At 54.8% G+C, this 19,595-nt stretch overlaps 2 protein-coding genes across 4 annotated transcripts; both read left to right on the top strand.

Moving 5' to 3' along the window:
* Positions 1–622: 622 nt before the first annotated feature.
* Positions 623–4,794, top strand: LRG1 (leucine rich alpha-2-glycoprotein 1). Its single transcript, XM_001139381.8, has 2 exons — positions 623–1,818; positions 2,847–4,794. The coding sequence occupies exons 1-2, from the start codon at positions 1,787–1,789 to the stop codon at positions 3,856–3,858; spliced, it is 1,044 nt and encodes a 347-aa protein (XP_001139381.3). The 5' UTR covers positions 623–1,786; the 3' UTR covers positions 3,859–4,794.
* A 131-nt stretch (positions 4,795–4,925) lies between these two features.
* Positions 4,926–19,564, top strand: PLIN5 (perilipin 5). 3 transcript variants are annotated; one of them, XM_024351203.2, is made up of 8 exons: positions 4,926–6,630; positions 7,710–7,790; positions 9,970–10,165; positions 11,912–11,994; positions 12,486–12,666; positions 16,267–16,466; positions 17,008–17,121; positions 17,999–19,564. In XM_024351203.2, exons 2-8 carry the CDS (start codon positions 7,731–7,733, stop codon positions 18,548–18,550), a joined length of 1,386 nt encoding a protein of 461 aa, XP_024206971.1. In that variant the 5' UTR covers positions 4,926–6,630; positions 7,710–7,730; the 3' UTR covers positions 18,551–19,564. The 3 variants fall into 3 exon arrangements, with proteins under 3 accessions (XP_024206971.1, XP_016790223.2, XP_054529980.1); XM_016934734.3 differs by having other exon boundaries at positions 7,710–7,826; XM_054674005.1 differs by lacking the exons at positions 4,926–6,630; positions 9,970–10,165 and having other exon boundaries at positions 7,707–7,790.
* The last annotated feature ends 31 nt before the right edge of the window (positions 19,565–19,595 follow it).

Genomic DNA, 19,595 nt, shown 5'->3' with positions numbered 1-19,595 from the left:
AAGTGGGACAAGAAGCCATCAGAGAGTTTTAAGCAGGGATGTGATCTGATTTCATTTTAATGGATCGTTTTGTTACTGTGTCACTACATTTCACAAGCCTTCCTTCCTCTCAGTCCATGTTGATTAAGACCAACTAATGGCTGGGCTCTGGAGACTGGGCAGGGCACAAGACAGACGGAGTGCAGTGGCTCACGTCTATAACCCCAGCACTTTGAGAGACTGAGAAGATTCCTTGAGCCCAGGAGTTTGAGCCCAGCCTAGGTAACATACAAAAGAATTTTTTAAATTAGCCAGGCATGGTAGCATGTGCCTGTATTCCCAGCTACTCGGGAGGCTGAGGCAGGAGAATCGTTTGAACCCAGGAGGTGGAGCTTGCAGTGAGCCGAAATTGCATCACTGCACTCTAGCGTGGGTGGCAGAGGGAGACTCCATCTCAAAAAAAATTAGCCAGGCATGGTGGCACGTGCCCGTAGTCCCAGCTACTTGGGAGGCCCTGAACCCATGGTCAAAGCTACAGTTAGCTATGATTGCACCACACTGCTCCAAGCTGGGTAACAGAGCAAAATGCTGTCTCAAAAAAAAAAAAAAAAAAATGACAGGGCATGGTGGCTCATGCCTGTAATTTTAGCATTTTAGGAGGCCGAGGCCAGTGGATCACATGAGCTCAGGAGTTCAAGACCAGCCTGGGCCACATGGCAAAATCCTGTCTCTATTAAAAATATAAAAATTAGCCAGGCACGGTGGTGCATGCCTGTAGTCCCAGCTACTCGGGAGGCTGAGGCAGGAGAATGGAGTGAACCCGGGAGGCGGAGCTTGCAGTGAGTGGAGATCATGCCACTGCACTCCAGCCTAGGCAACAGTGCGAGACTCTGTCTCAAAAAAAAAAGAAAAAAAAAATAGTCATAGCTGCAGATAAAGGTGACACCATCATACCTAAATATTTAGAACTCAACAAGAATGCAAGCACTCTGCAGCCAAGTCCATGAGATGCAGCCAAAGCTGTTCTCAAAGGGAAATTTGTAGCCTCCAAACGCATTTAATAGGAAATGAGGAAGAATGGAAACAATAGCATGGATGTCAGATTCAGATGAAGAGAAAAAAGGGCAGAAGGAGCCCTTGGAGATTTGAGTTAAGCTTCATAGATGGGGAAACTGAGGCCAAAAGTTAAGTCACTTGCCAAAGGTCACAAAGCAAAGGTGTTCATGACAGAGCTGGAATTCAGAACCAGGTTTGGTTCCTCCCAAGCCACTGTCTAAGGACCGTAGAGATGTTTGGGATTACTCACTATTGGACTGTATTTTTAAAATGACTTCTTTTAAAAAAAGCAATATCAACATACCATGAAATCAAGACGAGTTTTTTTGTTCTTTTCAGTGAGCTTCCGGGTTGCTCAAGTTTATGGTAAATCCCTCCTCTTGCTCAGAGAGCTGTCCCTGTCTCCAGGAATAGTGCCTTGCAAACCTTGAGCCTTGAACTCCGGGTTGGGGGAAGTGAGGATGCAACTAGAGAGACTCTTGGATGCCCCCCAAAAATCAGGAAGCAAGGAAATAAAAACCTGTGTTCTAGAAGCAGGGTCAAAAAGGGGTTGAACAGGAAACAATTTCCAGGAAGCAATTTTGTAATCCTGACCCCTCCCCTTCCCCTGCCTGGCTTAGGCTCAGCCCCTATCAGGAACTGGACGGGGGTGGGGACTTCCCCAGGGTTGGTTCCCCTGCCCCCAGTCCAGGCAGGTATAAGGCCACCTCCGCAGGCCAGGACAACCCAGAAGCAAAAGAGAAGAGCTACCATGTCCTCTTGGAGCAGACAGCGACCAAAAAGGTAGGTCCCCACACTACCTGTCCTAGGCAGGTTTGAACGCCAGACCATGCGGAGATACAGGACATTCCAGCTAACCCATAGAAGTCACAGGGAGCAGATACAGGCCTGGTGGCTGGCACAGATCAACCTTAACTGTGACAGAAAGACTGGCGCGCGCACACACACACACCCCTGCAGAAGCCCAGGTGGGCATGGGCAGCAGGGAGCCGGGGGAGGCTTCTTGTTAGAGGCCTGGGGCCACAGTGACCAAGGCTGCCCAGATCATGTCTGATGGCTGCCGGGCCAGGGAAGCCCTGGAGGAGGAGGGGAAGCCCCAGGCTTCCAAGGGTTATGGTGCTAAGTGTAAACCACTGCTTCCCAAGGCCAAATGCCCACCCTCAGACCTGGCCAAAGCAGGACACACTTTTCATGTTCAGAGGCTGCAGTGAGCTGTGATCATGCCAATTCCCTCCTGCCTGGGCAACTGAGCAAGACTCTGTCTCAAAAACATGAACCTGAACATCTGTCTTCCTCCAAGCACCCAATTGGTCAAGGGTGGACAAAAAGACCAGGATCCCAGAGCAGAGAAGTCTTCATGGAAAAGAGGGCATTGGAGCTGGGGCTTTGAAGGATGAATAGGAGTTCACATCAAAACACAGAGCCAGGGAGACAACGACTGACCCAGAAAATAAGCCAGATCAGAAGAAACTAGCAAGTTGGACTGTGAATAATTAACAGCTCATGGGGGCTAGGCTGGTGATGGGGAAGTGTATTCATATTATGCGGGAGTTACACTCAGAAACTCAACTTTCCTAGAATTATAATTCTCCCTGGAACAGGGGCCACTTCTGGCAGCTGTGGGGGGTGAGGGTAGAAGCTGGAAGAGGAGGAGGAAGCAACTGCCCTAGTACAGGTAAGAGATGAGGCAGCATAGTCCAGGCTGGTAGCCGCAGAGATGGGAAGAAGTGGGCAGATTTGCTGCTGTATTTTCACCTAGCTGAGTGTATTTTCACTGTGGTTTAGTAAGCATCTTCTGTTACTGCCTGCAGCCCAGGGGGCATTCAACCCCATGTTTCTAGAACTCTGTTCCTGCTGCTGCTGTTGGCAGCCTCAGCCTGGGGGGTCACCCTGAGCCCCAAAGACTGCCAGGTGTTCCGCTCAGACCATGGCAGCTCCATCTCCTGTCAACCACCTGCCGAAATCCCCAGCTACCTGCCAGCCGACACCGTGCACCTGGCCGTGGAATTCTTCAACCTGACCCACCTGCCAGCCAACCTCCTCCAGGGTGCCTCTAAGCTCCAAGAATTGCACCTCTCCAGCAATGGGCTGGAAAGCCTCTCGCCCGAATTCCTGCAGCCAGTGCCGCAGCTGAGGGTGCTGGATCTAACCCGAAACGCCCTGACCGGGCTGCCCCCGGGCCTCTTCCAGGCCTCAGCCGCCCTGGACACCCTGGTGTTGAAAGAAAACCAGCTGGAGGTCCTGGAGGTCTCGTGGCTACACGGCCTGAAAGCTCTGGGGCATCTGGACCTGTCTGGGAACCGCCTCCGGAAACTGCCCCCCGGGCTGCTGGCCAACTTCACCCTCCTGCGCACCCTTGACCTTGGGGAGAACCAGTTGGAGACCTTGCCACCTGACCTCCTGAGGGGTCCGCTGCAATTAGAACGGCTACATCTAGAAGGCAACAAATTGCAAGTACTGGGAAAAGATCTCCTCTTGCCGCAGCCGGACCTGCGCTACCTTTTCCTGAACGGCAACAAGCTGGCCAGGGTGGCAGCCGGTGCCTTCCAGGGCCTGTGGCAGCTGGACATGCTGGACCTCTCCAATAACTCGCTGGCCAGCGTGCCCGAGGGGCTCTGGGCATCCCTAGGGCAGCCAAACTGGGACATGCGGGATGGCTTCGACATCTCCGGCAACCCCTGGATCTGTGACCAGAACCTGAGTGACCTCTATCGTTGGCTTCAGGCCCAAAAAGACAAGATGTTTTCCCAGAATGACACGCGCTGTGCTGGGCCTGAAGCCGTGAAGGGCCAGACGCTCCTGGCAGTGGCCAAGTCCCAGTGAGACCAGGGGCTTGGGTTGAGGGTGGGGGGTCTGGTAGAACACTGCAACCCACTTAACAAATAATCCTGCCTTTGGCCGGGTGCGGGGGCTCACGCCTGTAATCCCAGCACTTTGGGAGGCCCAGGTGGGCGGATCACGAGGTCAGGAGATCGAGACCATCCTGGCTAACATGGTGAAACCCTGTCTCTACTAAAAATATAAAAAATTAGCCAGGCGTGGTGGTGGGCACCTGTAGTCCCAGCAACTCGGGAGGCTGAGGCAGGAGAATGGCGTGAACTCGGGAGGCGGAGCTTGCGGTGAGCCAAGATCGTGCCACTGCACTCTAGCCTGGGCGACAGAGCAAGACTCTGTCTCAAAAAAATAAAAATTAAAATTAAAAACAAATAATCCTGCCTTTTACAGGTGAAACTCGGGGCTGTCCATAGCGGCTGGGACCCCGTTTCATCCACCCATGCTTCCTAGAACACACGATGGGCTTTCCTTACCCATGCCCAAGGTGTGCCCTCCGTCTGGAATGCTGTTCCCTGTTTCCCAGATCTCTTGAACTCTGGGTTCTCCCAGCCCCTTGTCCTTCCTTCCAGCTGAGCCCTGGCCACACTGGGGCTGCCTTTCTCTGACTCTGTCTTCCCCAAGTCAGGGGGCTCTCTGAGTGCAGGGTCTGATGCTGAGTCCCACTTAGCTTGGGGTCAGAACCAAGGGGTTTAATAGATAACCCTTGAAAACTGGATCGGATGAATTGGCTTTCATTGTGTTCCTAGCATCTTCTCAAATAAACTTCCTAGGACTCCAGGGTGAAGGAGGAAAAGAGGCATGGCCCAGGCCCTGGGGTGTGGGATATGGTCTCCCTAGGGGATGACAGTTGGGATCAATGGCCTGTGACTTCTCCTCTCCCTTCCCCCATCCTGGGATCTAACTGGAAATAAAACCTTGACTGTTGCCCGGGTGTCATTTTACCAGTGGATTTCTGCCAGGGCTTGTGTCCTAGGAGAAGGTTTAAGTTAAACCAGATTGCCCAGGCCTCCAAACGATTTGTCATGCTGACCTGAGATCATCGAAGGGGGCACCTGCCCCGGGCAAGGTTGCAGGGGCAGGATGGGGCTGAAGGGATGAGCAGGGTCCCGGGCCCACCTGCTGATACAGCATTGGCCATGTGGGGGCTGCAATCGGATTTGGAAGACCCTGGGGCTTGGGGGCATGTCCAGTTTTCCCAGTTCCCTAAAAAATGACCATGCAGCCTGGCGCCGTGGCTCACGCCTGTAATCCAAACACTTTGGGAGGCTGAGGCAGGCAGATCACCGGAGGTCAGGAGTTCGAGACCAGACTGGCCAACATGGCAAAACCCTGTCTCTACTAAAAATACAAAAATTAGCCAGGCATAGTGGCACGTGCCTATAATACCAGCTACTTGGGAGGGTCAGGCAGGAGAATCACTCGAACCTGGGAGGCGGAGGTTGCAGTGAGCCAAGATCGCGCCACTGCACTCCAGGCTGGGCGACAGAGTGAAACTGTGTCTCAAAAATAAAAATAAAAAGACCATGCCTACATCTGTGGTCATTCCAGGCAAGGCAATGAAAAGGCAGGGTTCTGAGGTCCAGCAGGGCTGGGTTTGAATAGGATCCCTGGCCGGGCACGGTGGCTCATGCCTGTAATCCTAGTACTTTGGGAGGCCAAGGCAGGCAAATCACGAGGTCAGGAGTTCAAGACCAGCCTGACGAATATGGTGAAACCCCACCTCTACTAAAAATACAAAAATTAGCTAGGTGTGGTGGCAGGCGCCTGTAATCCCAGCTACTCGGGAGGCTGAGGCAGGAGAATCACTTGAACCCGGGGGCGGAGGTTGCAGTGTGTCAAGATCGCGCCACTGCACTCCAGCCTGGGCAACAGAGTCAGACTCTGTCTCAAAAAAAAAAAAAAAAAGAAAAACAAAGGAATAGGATCCCTCACTTGCTGTGGTATGCGGGGCAAGTGATTTATGATCTCTGAGCCTCAGCTTGCTCATCTGTGAAATGGGGATCCTAGGGAAAGGGAAGGCCTGGCTTCTGGCTTAGTTAAGGGGCAGATTAAGAAATAAAAAGAGGCTGGGTGCAATGGCTCACACCTGTAATCCCAGCAATTTGGAAGGCTGAGGTGGAAGGATCACTTGGGGCTCAGGGGTTGAAGACAAGCCTGGTCAACACAGGGACACCTCGTCTCTACAAAAAGTTTAAAAAGTTAGCTGGGTGTGGTGGTGTGTGCCTGTGGTCCCAGCTACTTAGGAGACTGAGGCGGGAGGATCACCTCAGCCTGGGAGGGCAAGGCTGCAGTGAGCTATGATCACACCACTGCACTCTAGCCCTGGGCAACCGAGCAAGACCCAGTCTCAAAAATCGATAAATAATAATAATTAATAAGAAGTCATCAGCGAGTTGGCCAAGGTCACTCAGCAGGGCTATGGGGGCTGTGATCGCATGGACTGTCTCTATGGCAACAGCAGTGAGGGTGACAGGTGGCCAGACTTGGTCCGGGAACGTATAATAGCTCAATCTTTTGAATCTAGCGCTCCCGAATTACTTTGGCAACCGTAGGGCACTGGGCCAGCTCAAAGAGAGGGCGAGGGAAGCCTGGAGCCACGCCCCCTGGGCACGCCCCCGCACGGCCTCTCCCCATTGGTCAGTTCCGGAGGCCCCCACTCCGCGAGCAGCTATAAGATGGGCGGGCGGGACCAGCGCGGGTGTGGAGACTTGAGCCTGGGGTCAGCGGAGACAGCTGGGGTCTGAAGCCGCTCGCACCCAGGTGAGTGCCCTGAGGGTGGCGTCCGGGACCCCCCCTCCCCCCCCCACCCGGGCTTAGGAGAGGAGCTCCAGATAGGGTGGTTGGGCGAAGGTCCGGCGGCGTGGGACGGGTATGACCGGCCAGAGCAGGTGGCTGGGACCCTTGGCCCAGTTGGCCCCAGCTCAGGACCCAGTTGGGCGAGGACCAGGCCTCAGAGGACGCGGGGTGGCAACCGGAGGGATCGCAGGCGGCAGGTCTGAGGCCCGAGGTCGAGCTCCCCCCTGTAACTCTAGCTGGCTGCGTGACCTTGGGACCAGCATGGACCTGCTGCGTGCCTCAGTTGCCCTGTCTGTCAAATGAGCTGTGAGTGGACTGGGACCCAGCAGCTACCACCTCCAGCCGTCTGGGGTGCTTGGGCAGTTCTGGGCCCAGGCAGGGGCCGCAGGGGTAGCAGGGACCTCCCCCATCTTACAAAACAGGAAGCAGCCCAGAGAGGTGAAGGTGCTTGCCAAAAATCACACAGCTGGCCAGGTGCAGTGTCTCATGCCTGTAATCCCAGCACTTTGGGAGGCCGAGGCGGGCAGATCACTTGAGCCCAGGAGTTTGAGACCAGCCTGGGCGACATGGCGAAACCCCGTTTCTACTAAAAATACAAAAATTAGCCGAGCATGGTGGCACGTGGGTAATCCCAGCTAACTGGGAGGCTGAAGCAGGAGAATCACTTGAACCTGGGAGGCGGAAATTGCAGTGAGCTGAGATGGCGCCACTGCTCTCCAGCCTGGGCGAGAGAGATTCTGTCTTTAAAAAAATAATAAAAATAACACCGCAATTAATGGTAGCATTTGAACCCAGGTCTTTCTCACCTCAGAGACCATGCTTCGAGTCACTCCGGCAACCCTACCTTGCCAGAGGCTCATTATTGGACACCTTCTGTGTACAGAGCTCTGGACATGCATTGTCTGAGCCCCACAGAATGCCCCATTATGCAGATGAAGAAACTGAGGCCCCAAGAGTTTTGAGAGTTGCTCAAGTCACAGAGCCCAATTTGACAGGATCTGATGCCTGGGCAGGTGCTCCCCTTACTCAATCCTGCCCCGCAGGGTGACCCTGTTTGCAGCACGATGTCTGAAGACGAGGCGGCTCAGATCCCCAGATCCAGTGTGTGGGAGCAGGACCAGCAGGTGAGGGCTGCCCCTCCCATGGAGCAGGGACACAAGGTATTGTGTGGGACAGTCCCTTCTAGGAGCGTTTCAGGCCAGGTATCCCGCCCCACTCCTCTCCTTGCTGGGAAAAGCTGAGTCATAAAATATTTTGGTCCATGGAGGGGATGGTCTATTTCCTAGTGGGGGCTTAATGAGGCCCTGGGAGGGGAGTGTCTCTCAAAGACACCCAGCTGGCTTCTGTGGCCCCTGCCCAACCCTTTCCCTCTCCTTTGATCCCTGGGTCTCCACCTGTGTCCTTCTGTCTCCACGTCCACCATCATGGCGCCCTCAGTAACAACAATAGTAAGAGCAGCAATCACTGTATCGGTCACAGTTCCAACCGTTTCATGTATATTGGCTCCTTGAACACGCATCACAACCCTAGTAACCCATTTCATAGATGGGGAAACAAAGGCACCGAACAGTTCAGTGGCTTGCCCAAGTTCACACAACTTGCAGGCAGCTGAACCAGAAGTGAACAGAGGCCACTGTGCTCCAGGGGCAGTGCTCTGAACCCCCAGACTCTAACATCTCCTCCCTCGAGCAGACAGATCGCAGTGGGCCCTTTAACAACATGGGTTTGAACTGCACAGGTCAGGCTGGGTGCGGTGGCTCATGCCTGTAATCCCAGCACTTTGGGAGGCCAAGCGGGCTGATCAACTGAGGTCAGGAGTTCGAGACCAGCCTGGCTAACTTGGTGAAACCCTGTCTCTACTAAAAATACAAGAATTAGCCGGGTATGGTGGCGGGTGCCTGTATTCCCAGCTACTCGGAAGCCTGAGGCAGGAGAACCGCTTGAACCCTGAAGGCGGGGGTTGCAGTGAGCCGAGACCACGCCACTGCACTCCAGCCTAGGTAACAAGAACGAGACTCCATCTCAAAAAAAAAAAAAAAAAAGCCAGGTGGGGTGGTGGCTGCCTGGAATCCCAGCTAATTGGGAGGCTGAGGCAGGAGAATCTCTTGAACCCAGGAGACAGAAGTATGCAGACCTTTTTCAACCAAATGCAGATAAAAAATATATAGTATTTGGCCAGGTGCAGTGGCTCATGCCTATAATCCCAGCATATTAGGAGACTGAAGCGGGAGGATCGCTTGAGCCAGAAATTCAAGACCAGCATGGGCAACACAGCAAGACCCAATCGCTATAAAATAAAATAAAATTAGCTGGGCACAGTGGTGTGCACCTGTAATCCCAGGTACTTGGAGACTAAGGTGGGAGGATTGCTTGAGGCTAGGAGGCTTAGGCTGCAATGAGCCGTGCTTGAATCACTGCCCTCTAGCCTGGCCAACAGAGCAAGACCTTGTCTCTATTGAAAACAAAAACATTGTGACCAGGTGCAATGGCTCAGGCCTGTAATCCCAGCACTTTGGGAGGCTGAGGTGGGTGGATCACCTGAGGTCGGGAGTTCGACAGCAGCCTGGTCAACATAGTGAAACCCTGTTTCTACTAAAAATAAAAATAAAAACAAAATTGGCTGGGCGCGGTGGCTCACGCCTGTAATCCCTGCACTTTGGGAGGCCAAGGCAGGTGGATCACCTGAGGTTGGTAGTTTGAGACCAGCCTGACCAATGTGGAGAAACCCCATCTCTACTAAAAATACAAAAACAAAACAAAAAAAACGGGTATGGTGGCGCATCCCTGTAATTCCAGCTCCTCGGGAGGCTGAGGCAGGAGAATCACTTGAACCGGGGAGGCGGAGGTTGCGCTGAGCCGAGATCGCGCCACTGCACTCCAGCCTGGGCGATAGAGCGAAACTCCGTCTTATATTAATAATAATTGCCAGGTGTGGTGGCGGGCGCCTGTAATCCCAGCTACTTGGGAGGCTGAGGCAGGAGAATCGTTTGAACCCAGGAGGAGGAGATTGCCGTGAGCCGAGATGGTGCCACTGCACTCCAGCCTGAGTGATAAGAGTGAAACCCCATTACAAACAAAATTGTAATGCTCTGTGTACGCCATGGGAAGAGGAGCCTGTGAGTGCAGGAACCATGACATTCTCACATCCACGTTTATCTTCACTGCCTCTACGTGGCGGGGTGCTCAGTACTCCATCCTTCCACTCTCCCATCCCTCGTCCTGGCCCAGAGAGGGGAAGTAGGTTGAGGTGTGCCTGGGGCCCCACTTCCCCCAGGGTCCCCCTGATGCCGACCCTTCCCGCAGAATGTGGTGCAGCGCGTGGTGGCTCTGCCCCTGGTCAGGGCCACGTGCACCGCGGTCTGCGACGCTTACAGTGCAGCCAAGGACAGGCACCCGCTGCTGGGCTCCGCCTGCCGCCTGGCTGAGAACTGCGTGTGCGGCCTGACCACCCGTGCCCTGGACCACGCCCAGCCGCTGCTCGAGCACCTGCAGCCCCAGCGTGAGTGCCCCGGCCCGTGTCCCTGAGAGCTGTGGCTTGCCACCCCCCCACTGCCCCCTGTCCCATCCTCCTTGGTCTATCTGCATGACACTCCTGGAGGTCATCTTCAGCCTAGCCACCTGTCCCACTGCCATGCCACCTGTCCTCAATCTCTTCACTTAAGTCCTTCTTTAATCTGATCACCAGCCAGGCATGGTGGCTCATGCCTATGATCCCAGCACTTTGGGAGGCCGAGGGAGGAGGATCACTTGAGGCCAGGAGTTCAAGACCAGCCGGAGCAACATAGCGAGACCCTGTATCTCAAAAAAAACAAAATTTTTTTTTAATCTGGCTGGGTGTGGTGGCTCATGCCTGTAATCCCAGCACTTTGTGAGGCCGAGGCGGTTGGATCACAAGGTCAGAAGTTTAAGACCAGCCTGGACAACATAGTGAAACCCTGTCTCTACTAAAAATACAAAACTTGGCAGCATGTGGTGGCACACACCTGTAATCCTAGCTACTCAGGAGGCTGAGGCAGGAGAATTGCTTGAACCTGGGAGGCGGAAGTTGCAGTGAGCCAAGACCGCACCATTGCGCTCCAGCCTGGGCAACAGAGTGAGACTCCATTTCAAAAAAAAAAAAAAAAGCAAAAACAAACAAAAAAACTGATCCCCTGACAGGTGTGGTGGCTCATGCCTGTAATCCCAGCATTTTAGGAGTCCGAGGCAGGCGGATCACTTGAGGTCAGGAGTTCGAGACCAGCCTGGCCAACATGGTGAAACCCCATCTCTACTAAAAATACAAAAAATTAGCCAGGCGTGGTGGTGGGCGCCTGTAATCCCAGCTGCATGGGAGGCTGAGGCAGGAGAATCGCTTGAACCTGGGAGGCAGGGGTTGCAGCAAGCCGAGATCGTACCACTGCACTCCAGCCTGGGTGACAGAGCTAGACTCTGTCTCAAAATAAATAAATAAATCTGATCCCCTGGCCCTCTGCCCTTACCTGTTTACTGGTGGGGCCCCTCCTCTCTGTCCCTATTCCATCTGTCTCCCTGTGTCCCCTCCTTTGTTGGCCTGATGTGCCTTGGGTCCGTTTGTCTCTCTAGGCCCCCTCCCCTCTGCACCTGCCTCTGCCTGTCCTAAGCCCCGCAGCTTCCGCTCTGTAGTTCTCACATCTCTGTGGACCCCTGAGCCGATGACAGGCGGGGGACTACAGGATCCTTGGCCTCTAGTCTGACCCAGGAAGAGGGTCACCTGAGGGTCCTAGCCCAGCACCTCCTCACCTCCCTGTCAGCCAGCTTCTGTGACCTTGAGTCTGTCCGCTGGGCCATCTGAGCTGGGCACGGCTGAAAAGTCACCTTGGTGCTGGGAGAACAAGGTGGGTGGCAGGGCCCAGGCAGGAGGGCAGAGGAGGCAGTGCCCAACCCAGCGGCCTACCCACACCCTCAGGGCCCCCAGTCTCACCTAGGGAGGCAGCCAGGTCCCCCTGTGGTCTAGGCCTTCTCCCCATCTCCCTCGTAGACTCTCTCTCCAGGCGCCACAGGTGTCTGCCCCAGCGTCTTTGGTGTAAGCGGCTTCAGGAAGCCTGTCCATCTCCTGGTGTGGGTCTCGTCTCCATCATTCTGTTTTGTTTCTCCCTGTCTTATCCTGGTCTCCTTCCTTCTCTGTCTCTGCTTCTCTCTCTAGCATTCCCTCCTTCTACAATTCTCACTGCGTCCCTATCTCCCTCTGCGTCTCCCCGAGTCTCACTCCCCGCCTCTCTCCCTTCAGTGGCCACCATGAACAGCCTCGCCTGCAGGGGCCTGGACAAGCTGGAGGAGAAGCTTCCCTTTCTCCAGCAACCTTCGGAGACGGTACCCCGGACGACTAGACATGGGGACCTTCAGTGGGGGCAGGCCAGACTAGAGGCGGGAGGGAGGGAGGGAGGGATGGTGCCAACCAGGCTTTTAGTTAACTCAAGAAAAAACAGCCAGGTTAAAATAACTGCAACATATATATGTGTGTGTGTATGTGTGTGTGTGTGTGTATGTATGTATACATATATGTATATATATGTATAAGTGTATATATGTATATATACGTATATGTGTATATATACATGTATATACGTATATGTGTGTATATATGTATATGTATGTGTGTATATGTATTGCTAGTAAGGGCGGGTAACTCCCTCAACACCCTCTGTGAGGGAAGGGTTTTATCACCCATTTTATAGGGGAAACTGAGGCACGGAGCCAGGAAGAAGTCCAGGGATCTTTGAGTCCCAGCCCCAGGGAACTAGGGTGGCAGAAATGGAGCTGGAGTCCCACGGTGCCTGGAGTGGGGGGGCCCTTCCTTCCAGGTGGTGACCTCAGCCAAGGACGCGGTGGCCAGCAGTGTCACGGGTGTGGTGGACCTGGCCCGGAGGGGCCGGCGCTGGAGCGTGGAGCTGAAGCGCTCCGTGAGCCATGCCGTGGATGTTGTACTGGAAAAATCAGAGGAGCTGGTGGATCACTTCCTGCCCATGACGGAGGACGAGCTCGGTGAGGACGACACCCTCAACCCTAACCCCTGAGTCCTGCCCCGTCCCCATCCCCCGTGGTACAGATCAGAGAGGTCTGAGACTCACCCAAGGTCACACAGCAGATCAGTAGGAAACATACAACTCAAAACCAGGCCTGTCCTCCCTCCCGGTCACTTCCACGGCCCCTCAACCTGCATCCCGCCAGGAGTCAGAACACCCAGACCCTAAGGGCATATAGGGCTTTTAGACTTGAGGTCCCAAACTGGTGGCCCCCAAATGCCTGTGCAGCGTGTTTTAAATATTTTCATTCTTTGCATGCATTTAACAACCAGATTTTGCATTACATGTCCCGATTCTTGGCTTGTTTTGAAAAACTAGACACACTGCCAGGCACAGTGGCTCACGCCTGTAATCTCAGCACTTTGGGAGGCCAAGGTGGGCAGATCATGAGGTCAGGAGTTCGAGCCCAGCCTGGCCAACATAGTGAAATCCCGTCTCTACTAAAAATACAAAAAATTAGCCAGGCGTGGTGGCGTGTGCCTGTATTCCCAGATACTCGGGAGGCTGAGGCAGGAGAATCACTTGAACCTGGGAGGTGGAGGTTGCAATGAGCTGAGATCGCGCCACTGCACTCCAGCCCAGGCCACAGTGCGAGACTCCGTCTCAAAAAAAAAAAAAAAAGAAAAAGAAAAACTAGACACAGCCAGAATATTGTCTGCCCCTTCAGATGGTTTGCTCAGCTCCACTAGTCCCCAGTGGTTTATGTCATATCTACTTTGATGGTTTTTGGTACCTGCCTGGCCCTGGAGACCATGTGAATGTCCAACTCTGGCGTTACAGCACTGGAAGAATGTATGGGCTTACCCCCACCTCAGCAGAAAAGCAGGGAGGCGGCCGGGCACGGTGGCTCAGGCCTGTAATCCTAGCACTTTGGGGGGCCGAGGCGGGCCGATCACGAGGTCAGGAGATCCAGACCATCCTGGCTCACACGGTGAAACCCCGTCTCTACTAAAAATACAAAAAATTAGCCGGGCGTGGTGGCGGGCGCCTGTAGTCCCAGCTACTCGGGAGGCTGAGGCAGGAGAATGGCATGAACCCGGGAGGTGGAGCTTGCAGTGAGCAGAGATCGCACCACTGCACTCGAGCCTGGGTGACAGAGCGATACTCTATCTCAAAAAAAAAGGCAGTGAGGCATTGATCAGGCACTTCTTGTGTGCCAGGCACTCCTGAAATTTTTTTTCTTTTTTTTTGAGACAGAATCTCACTTTGTTGCCCAGGCTGGAGTGCAGTGTTGCGATCTCAGCTCACTACAGCCTCTGCCTCCCGGGTTCAAGCGATTCTCCGGCCTCAGCCTCCCAAGTAGCTGGGATTACAGGCACCCAACACTACACCCGGCTAATTTTTGTGTATTTAGTAGAGATGGGGTTTTGCATGTTGGCCAAACTCCTGACCTCAGGTGAGCCGCCTGCCTTGACCTCCCAAAGTGCTGGGATTACAAGCGTGAGTCCACCACGCCCAACCACTGTTTTTTTTTGTTTTTTTTGTTTTTTTTGAAATGGAGTCTCACTCTGTCGCCCAGGCTAGAGTGCAGTGATATGATCTTGGCTCACTGCAGCCTCCGCCTCCTGGGTTCAAGTGATTCTCCTGCCTCATCCTCCTAGACAAATGGAACTAGAGGTGCACACCACCACATCTGGCTGATTTAAAAATTTTTTTTTAGGCCGGGCGCAGTGGCTTACGCCTGTAATCCCAGCACTTTGGGAGGCCGAGGAGGGCAGATCACAAGGTCAGGAGATCGAGACCATCCTGTGAATGGTGAAACCCCATCTCTACTAAAAATACAAAAAATTGGCCGGGCGTGGTGGCGGGTGCCTGTAGTCCCAGCTACTCAGGAGGCTGAGGTGGGAGAATGGCGTGAACCTGGGAGGTGGAGCTTGCAGTGAGCCGAGATTGCGCCACTGCACTCCAGCCTGGGCGACAGAGCGAGACTCCGTCTCAAAAAAAAAATTTTTTTTTCTTAGAGATGGGGTCTTGTTCTGTCACCCAGGCTGGTCTCCAACTCCTGGGCTCAAGTGATCCCCCTGCCTTGGCCTCCCAAAGTGCTGGGATTACAGGCGTGAGCCGCTGTGCCTGGACTATGATATATTCTTTTTATTTTTTTCCACCATATCTTGTGTGGATTTTCTCTTTTTTTTATTATTTTTCATTCATTTTTTTAATTTTAATTTTTTTTTGAGATGGAGTCTTGCTCTGTTGCCCAGGCTAGAGGGCAGTGGCGTGATCGTAGCTAACCATAGCCTTCAATTCCTGAGCTCAATTGATCCTCCTGCCTCAGCTTCTCAAGCAGCTGGGACTATAGGCACACGCCACTGTGCCCAGCCCTGGCTAATTTCCGTATTTCATTTTTAGAGACAGGGTTTTGCTGTATTGCCTAAGCTAGTCTCAAAGTAATCCTCCCTGGGCTCAAGCAATCCTCCCATCTCGGCCTCCCAAAGTGCTGGGATTACAGGTGCATGCTGCTGCACCCAACCTATATTTTTAAAAGGCTGCTTAAAAGAATGGTTAAGCAGGCCAGGCATGATGGCTCACACCTGTAAACACAGCACGTTAGGAGGCCGAGGCAGGCGGATCAATTGAGCTCAGGAGTTCTAGACCAGCCTGGCCAACCTGGTGAAACCCCATCTCTACTAAAAATACAAAACTTAATCGGGTGTGGTGGTGCACGCCTGTGGTCCCAGCTACTCAAGAGGCTGAGGCAGGAGAATCGCTTGATCCTGGGAGGCAGAGGTTGCAGTGAGCTGGGATAGTGCCACTGCACTCCAGCCTAGGGGACAGAGCGAGACTCCATCTCAAAGAAAAAAAAAAAATGGTTAAGCAGTTTGGGACCAACGTGCCTGGGTTCCAATCTGGGTCTGCTTCTTGCATCCTGCAGGATCTCACCTCTCCTTTGCCTCAGTTTTCCTCCTGTGTAAAACAGGGCCCACCATAGTGCCTACATCTTAGGGTTTGGGGAAGACCAAATGGGTTGATGTCAGTCAAGGGGAACTGTGAATGTGGGAACCTGTGGCTTCTGTACCCAGAGGTGGGTGAGCAGATGTGGAGGGGGTGGCTGTGCTGTCCCCGTGCTGTCCCCGTGCTGTCCCCAAATCCTGTCCCCGAATCCTGTCCCCGAATCCTGTCCCCGTGCTGTCCCCGAATCCTGTCCCCGTGCTGTCCCCGAATCCTGTCCCCGAATCCTGTCCCCGTGCTGTCCCCGAATCCTGTCCCCGTGCTGTCCCCGAATCCTGTCCCCGTGCTGTCCCCGAATCCTGTCCCCGAATCCTGTCCCCGTGCTGTCCCCGAATCCTGTCCCCGAATCCTGTCCCCGAATCCTGTCCCCGTGCTGTCCCCGAATCCTGTCCCCGAATCCTGTCCCCGAATCCTGTCCCCGTGCTGTCCCCGAATCCTGTCCCCGTGCTGTCCCCGAATCCTGTCCCCGAATCCTGTCCCCGAATCCTGTCCCCGAATCCTGTCCCCGTGCTGTCCCCGAATCCTGTCCCCGTATCCTGTCCCCGTATCCTGTCCCCGTATCCTGTCCCCGTATCCTGTCCCCGTGCTGTCCCCGAATCCTGTCCTCCAGCGGCACTGGCGGCTGAGGCTGAAGGCCCTGAAGTGGGTTCGGTGGAGGATCAGAGGAGACAGCAGGGCTACTTTGTGCGCCTCGGCTCCCTGTCAGCACGGATCCGCCACCTGGCCTACGAGCACTCTCTGGGGAAACTGAGGCAGAGCAAACACCGTGCCCAGGACACCCTGGCCCAGCTGCAGGAGACGCTGGAGCTGGTGAGAGCCCGCTGCCCGCCCCTGCTCCGGGATGCAGGCCAATCAGTATGGATTGAGCGCCAGCTGAATACCAGATCCCGTGCTAGCCTAAAGCAGGAGGCGGAGCTGGGTGCAGCTGTCTCCAGCTGCATGTGTTCAGGGCTGGGGGACCCGGGCCTGGAGGAGCCCAGGGATGTCATGGCTCTGCCTGGAGAGTCAGGGAGGGGTTTTGTGGAAGAGGGGAAGGAGAAGCTGGAATTTATAGCAAGTTAGGGTAGGTCAGAAGAGAGCCTTCCTCCTGATCAGAATCCTCCCATCGTCAGCTCTTCCCTCCCCGCAGCAGCCACCAGAGGGCACCTGTGAGCCCCTCAGTCAGGTCCGTCCCTTCTTTACCCACAGCCCTCTATGGCTCCCACCTCCCTTGGGGTCCAAGCCCAAGTCTTCCCCACAGCCCTGCACAACCTGCCTCGGTCTCCTAAATGCTTACTGAGGCCAGATCAGTGGTCCTGGACCCCACCCCCAGCTCCCCCAGCTCTGAAGACCACCGTTTCTGTCCTTGCAGATAGACCACATGCAGTGTGGGGTGACCCCCACCGCCCCGGCCCGCCCTGGGAAGGTGCACGAGCTGTGGGGGGAATGGGGCCAGCGCCCTCTGGAGAGCCGCCGCCGGAGCCAGGTGAGACCGCAGGAGTGCCAGGTGAGGTGGTGTCTGCCACCAGGCTGCGGAAGAATAGGGGGAGCGACGGACTGTGGGTCAGCCCAGTACTGCCGGGGACCCAACTCAAGCTATCTCAAACCAAGTGCTGAGCTCAGCTAGTTGAGGTGTCTGTGGGGGGAAACTGAGGCAGGTTTAAGTCCCATTGTGTGTTTTACTTATGTATTTATTTTGAGATGGAGTTTTATTATTTTATTATTTATTTATTTTTGAGATGGAGGGAGGTGGGGGGAAAGGGGGGTGTTGGCCCAAGCAAGCAGTAGTCCCTGGCTTCCCGCCCCTTCTCACTTTCCCTCCCTCCACATTCTCTCCCTGAACCTATAGCCTAGAAACCATCTCTCCACTTTCCACTTTATTTATATTTATTTATTTGAGAAGGAGTCTCACTCTGTCGCCCAGGCTGGAGTGCAGTGGCGCGATCTCAGCTCACTGCAACCTCCGCCTCCCGGGTTCAAGCGATTCTCCTGTCTCAGCCTCCTAAGTAGCTGGGACTACAGGTGTCCACCACCACGCCCGGCTAATTTTTGTATTTTTGGTAGATACGGGGTTTCGCCATGTTGGCCAGGCTAGTCTTGAACTCCGCACCTCAGGTGATCCGCCCGACTCGGCCTCCCAAAGTGCTGGGATTACAGGCGTGAGCCACCGCGACCGGCCCCATTGTGTGTTTATGAAGGAGACTGAGTCAGGGCTGGGTCACGTTCTGTGTCTACAGGGGACAGGACTATGAGGTCTATCAGACAGGTTGACAGCTCCACTGTGGGTCCATCAGAGAAACCGAGGCAGGACAGCAGTCCTCCTGGGCGTCCATAGGGGAAACTGAGGTCCCCGCCCCCTGCAGGCAGAGCTGGAGACGCTGGTGCTGTCCCGCAGCCTGACCCAGGAGCTGCAGGGCACGGTAGAGGCGCTGGAGTCCAGCGTGCGGGGTCTGCCCCCCGGCGCCCAGGAGAAGGTGGCTGAGGTGCGGCGCAGTGTGGACGCCCTGCAGACCGCCTTCGCTGATGCCCGCTGCTTCAGGGACGTGCCAGCGGCCGCGCTGGCCGAGGGCCGGGGTCGCGTGGCCCGCGCGCACGCCTGCGTGGACGAGCTGCTGGAGCTGGTGGTGCAGGCCGTGCCGCTGCCCTGGCTGGTGGGACCCTTCGCGCCCATCCTTGTGGAGCGAGCCGAGCCCCTGCCCGACCTGGCAGACCTGGTGGATGAGGTCATCGGGGGCCCTGACCCCCGCTGGGCGCACCTGGACTGGCCAGCCCAGCAGAGAGCCTGGGAGGCACAGCACAGGGACGGGAATGGGGACGGGGACGGGATGGGTGTTGCCGGGGACATCTGTGAGCAGGAACCCGAGACCCCCAGCTGCCCGGTCAAGCACACCCTGATGCCCGAGCTGGACTTCTGACCCATGGGCCAGTGGAGGCAGGGAGGAAAGGCCACTGCACACCCCGATCCCTGCTGCCCCCTGGTGGCCACACGTAAGCACGAGGCCTTGGCCTTGACCCTTGGCCTTGATCCTTGGCCTTGACCCTTCTTTGGACTCAGGCCCGACTCTGGATCCCTGACCACCTTTTTGGTATTGAACTCTCCCATTTTTTCCTTGAACACATGGACAAAGAGGCCCGGGGGAGCAGGGCCTCGAACCCAATTCAGGCCAACTTGAGCCACAAGCTGGGTTCTTCACCTATGTCCTGCTCCCTGGCTCCATGAAGCGAATCCAAATCTTTCCAAGAGGCTGGACACAGTGGCTCACGCCTGTAATCCCAGCACTTTGGGAGTCTGAGGCAGGTGGATCATCTGAAGTCAGGAGTTCGGGATCATCCTGGCCAACATGATGAAACTCTGTCTCTACTTAGAAAAAAAAAAAAAAAGCCAGGTGTGGTGGTGTGCACCTGTAGTCCCAGCTAGTTGTGAGGCTGACGCAGAAGAATTGCTTAAACCTGAGAGGCGCGGAGGTTGCAGTGAGCAGAGATCGCGCCACTGCACACCAGCCTGGGTGACAGAGCGAGACTCCATCTAACAAAAAATAATAATAACAGCCTCCCCAAGAAATACACATTTTGCCCAATGCCTTCTGTTTGGGGCTTTGAAAAGTGAGCCCTGACTGGGTGTGGTGGCCGACACCTGTAATCACAGCACTTTGGGGGGCCAAGGTGGGAGGACTGCTTGAGCCCAGGAGTTGGAGGCTGCAGTGAGCCATGATCTTGCCCCTGCACTCTCGCCTGGGTGACAGAGCAAGACTCTATCTCAAAAATGTTTTTAAAAAATACTTTCTAGGGAAACACACATTTTGCCCTATTTGGAACTTTGAAAAGTGAGCCCTCCTCTGCCCATGGGCCGTGCTGCTCAGCCTGCCATACTCGCTTGCTTTGCTGTTTGGGATTTGCCTCCAGAATAAAGGTCCTTTTTGTTGTTGAAAGGCCCACGTGTGTGTTCCAGCCAGGGTGGGT

This window comes from Pan troglodytes, chromosome 20 (assembly GCF_028858775.2).
Source record: "Pan troglodytes isolate AG18354 chromosome 20, NHGRI_mPanTro3-v2.0_pri, whole genome shotgun sequence".
In the NCBI taxonomy this organism is placed as follows: domain Eukaryota; kingdom Metazoa; phylum Chordata; class Mammalia; order Primates; family Hominidae; genus Pan; species Pan troglodytes.
This window is presented reverse-complemented; position numbering and strand designations above follow the sequence as displayed.

Bases quoted from the DNA above. Each gene is read 5' to 3' on its own strand.
- LRG1 (XM_001139381.8), top strand. From the start codon at position 1,787: ATGTCCTCTTGGAGCAGACAGCGACCAAAAAG. The intron at 1,819-2,846 runs GTAGGTCCCCAC...TACTGCCTGCAG, and splicing joins AGCAGACAGCGACCAAAAAG to CCCAGGGGGCATTCAACCCC.
- PLIN5 (XM_016934734.3), top strand. From the start codon at position 7,731: ATGTCTGAAGACGAGGCGGCTCAGATCCCCAGATCCAGTGTGTGGGAG. The intron at 16,467-17,007 runs GTGAGAGCCCGC...CTGTCCTTGCAG, and splicing joins TGCAGGAGACGCTGGAGCTG to ATAGACCACATGCAGTGTGG. The intron at 17,122-17,998 runs GTGAGACCGCAG...CGCCCCCTGCAG, and splicing joins AGAGCCGCCGCCGGAGCCAG to GCAGAGCTGGAGACGCTGGT.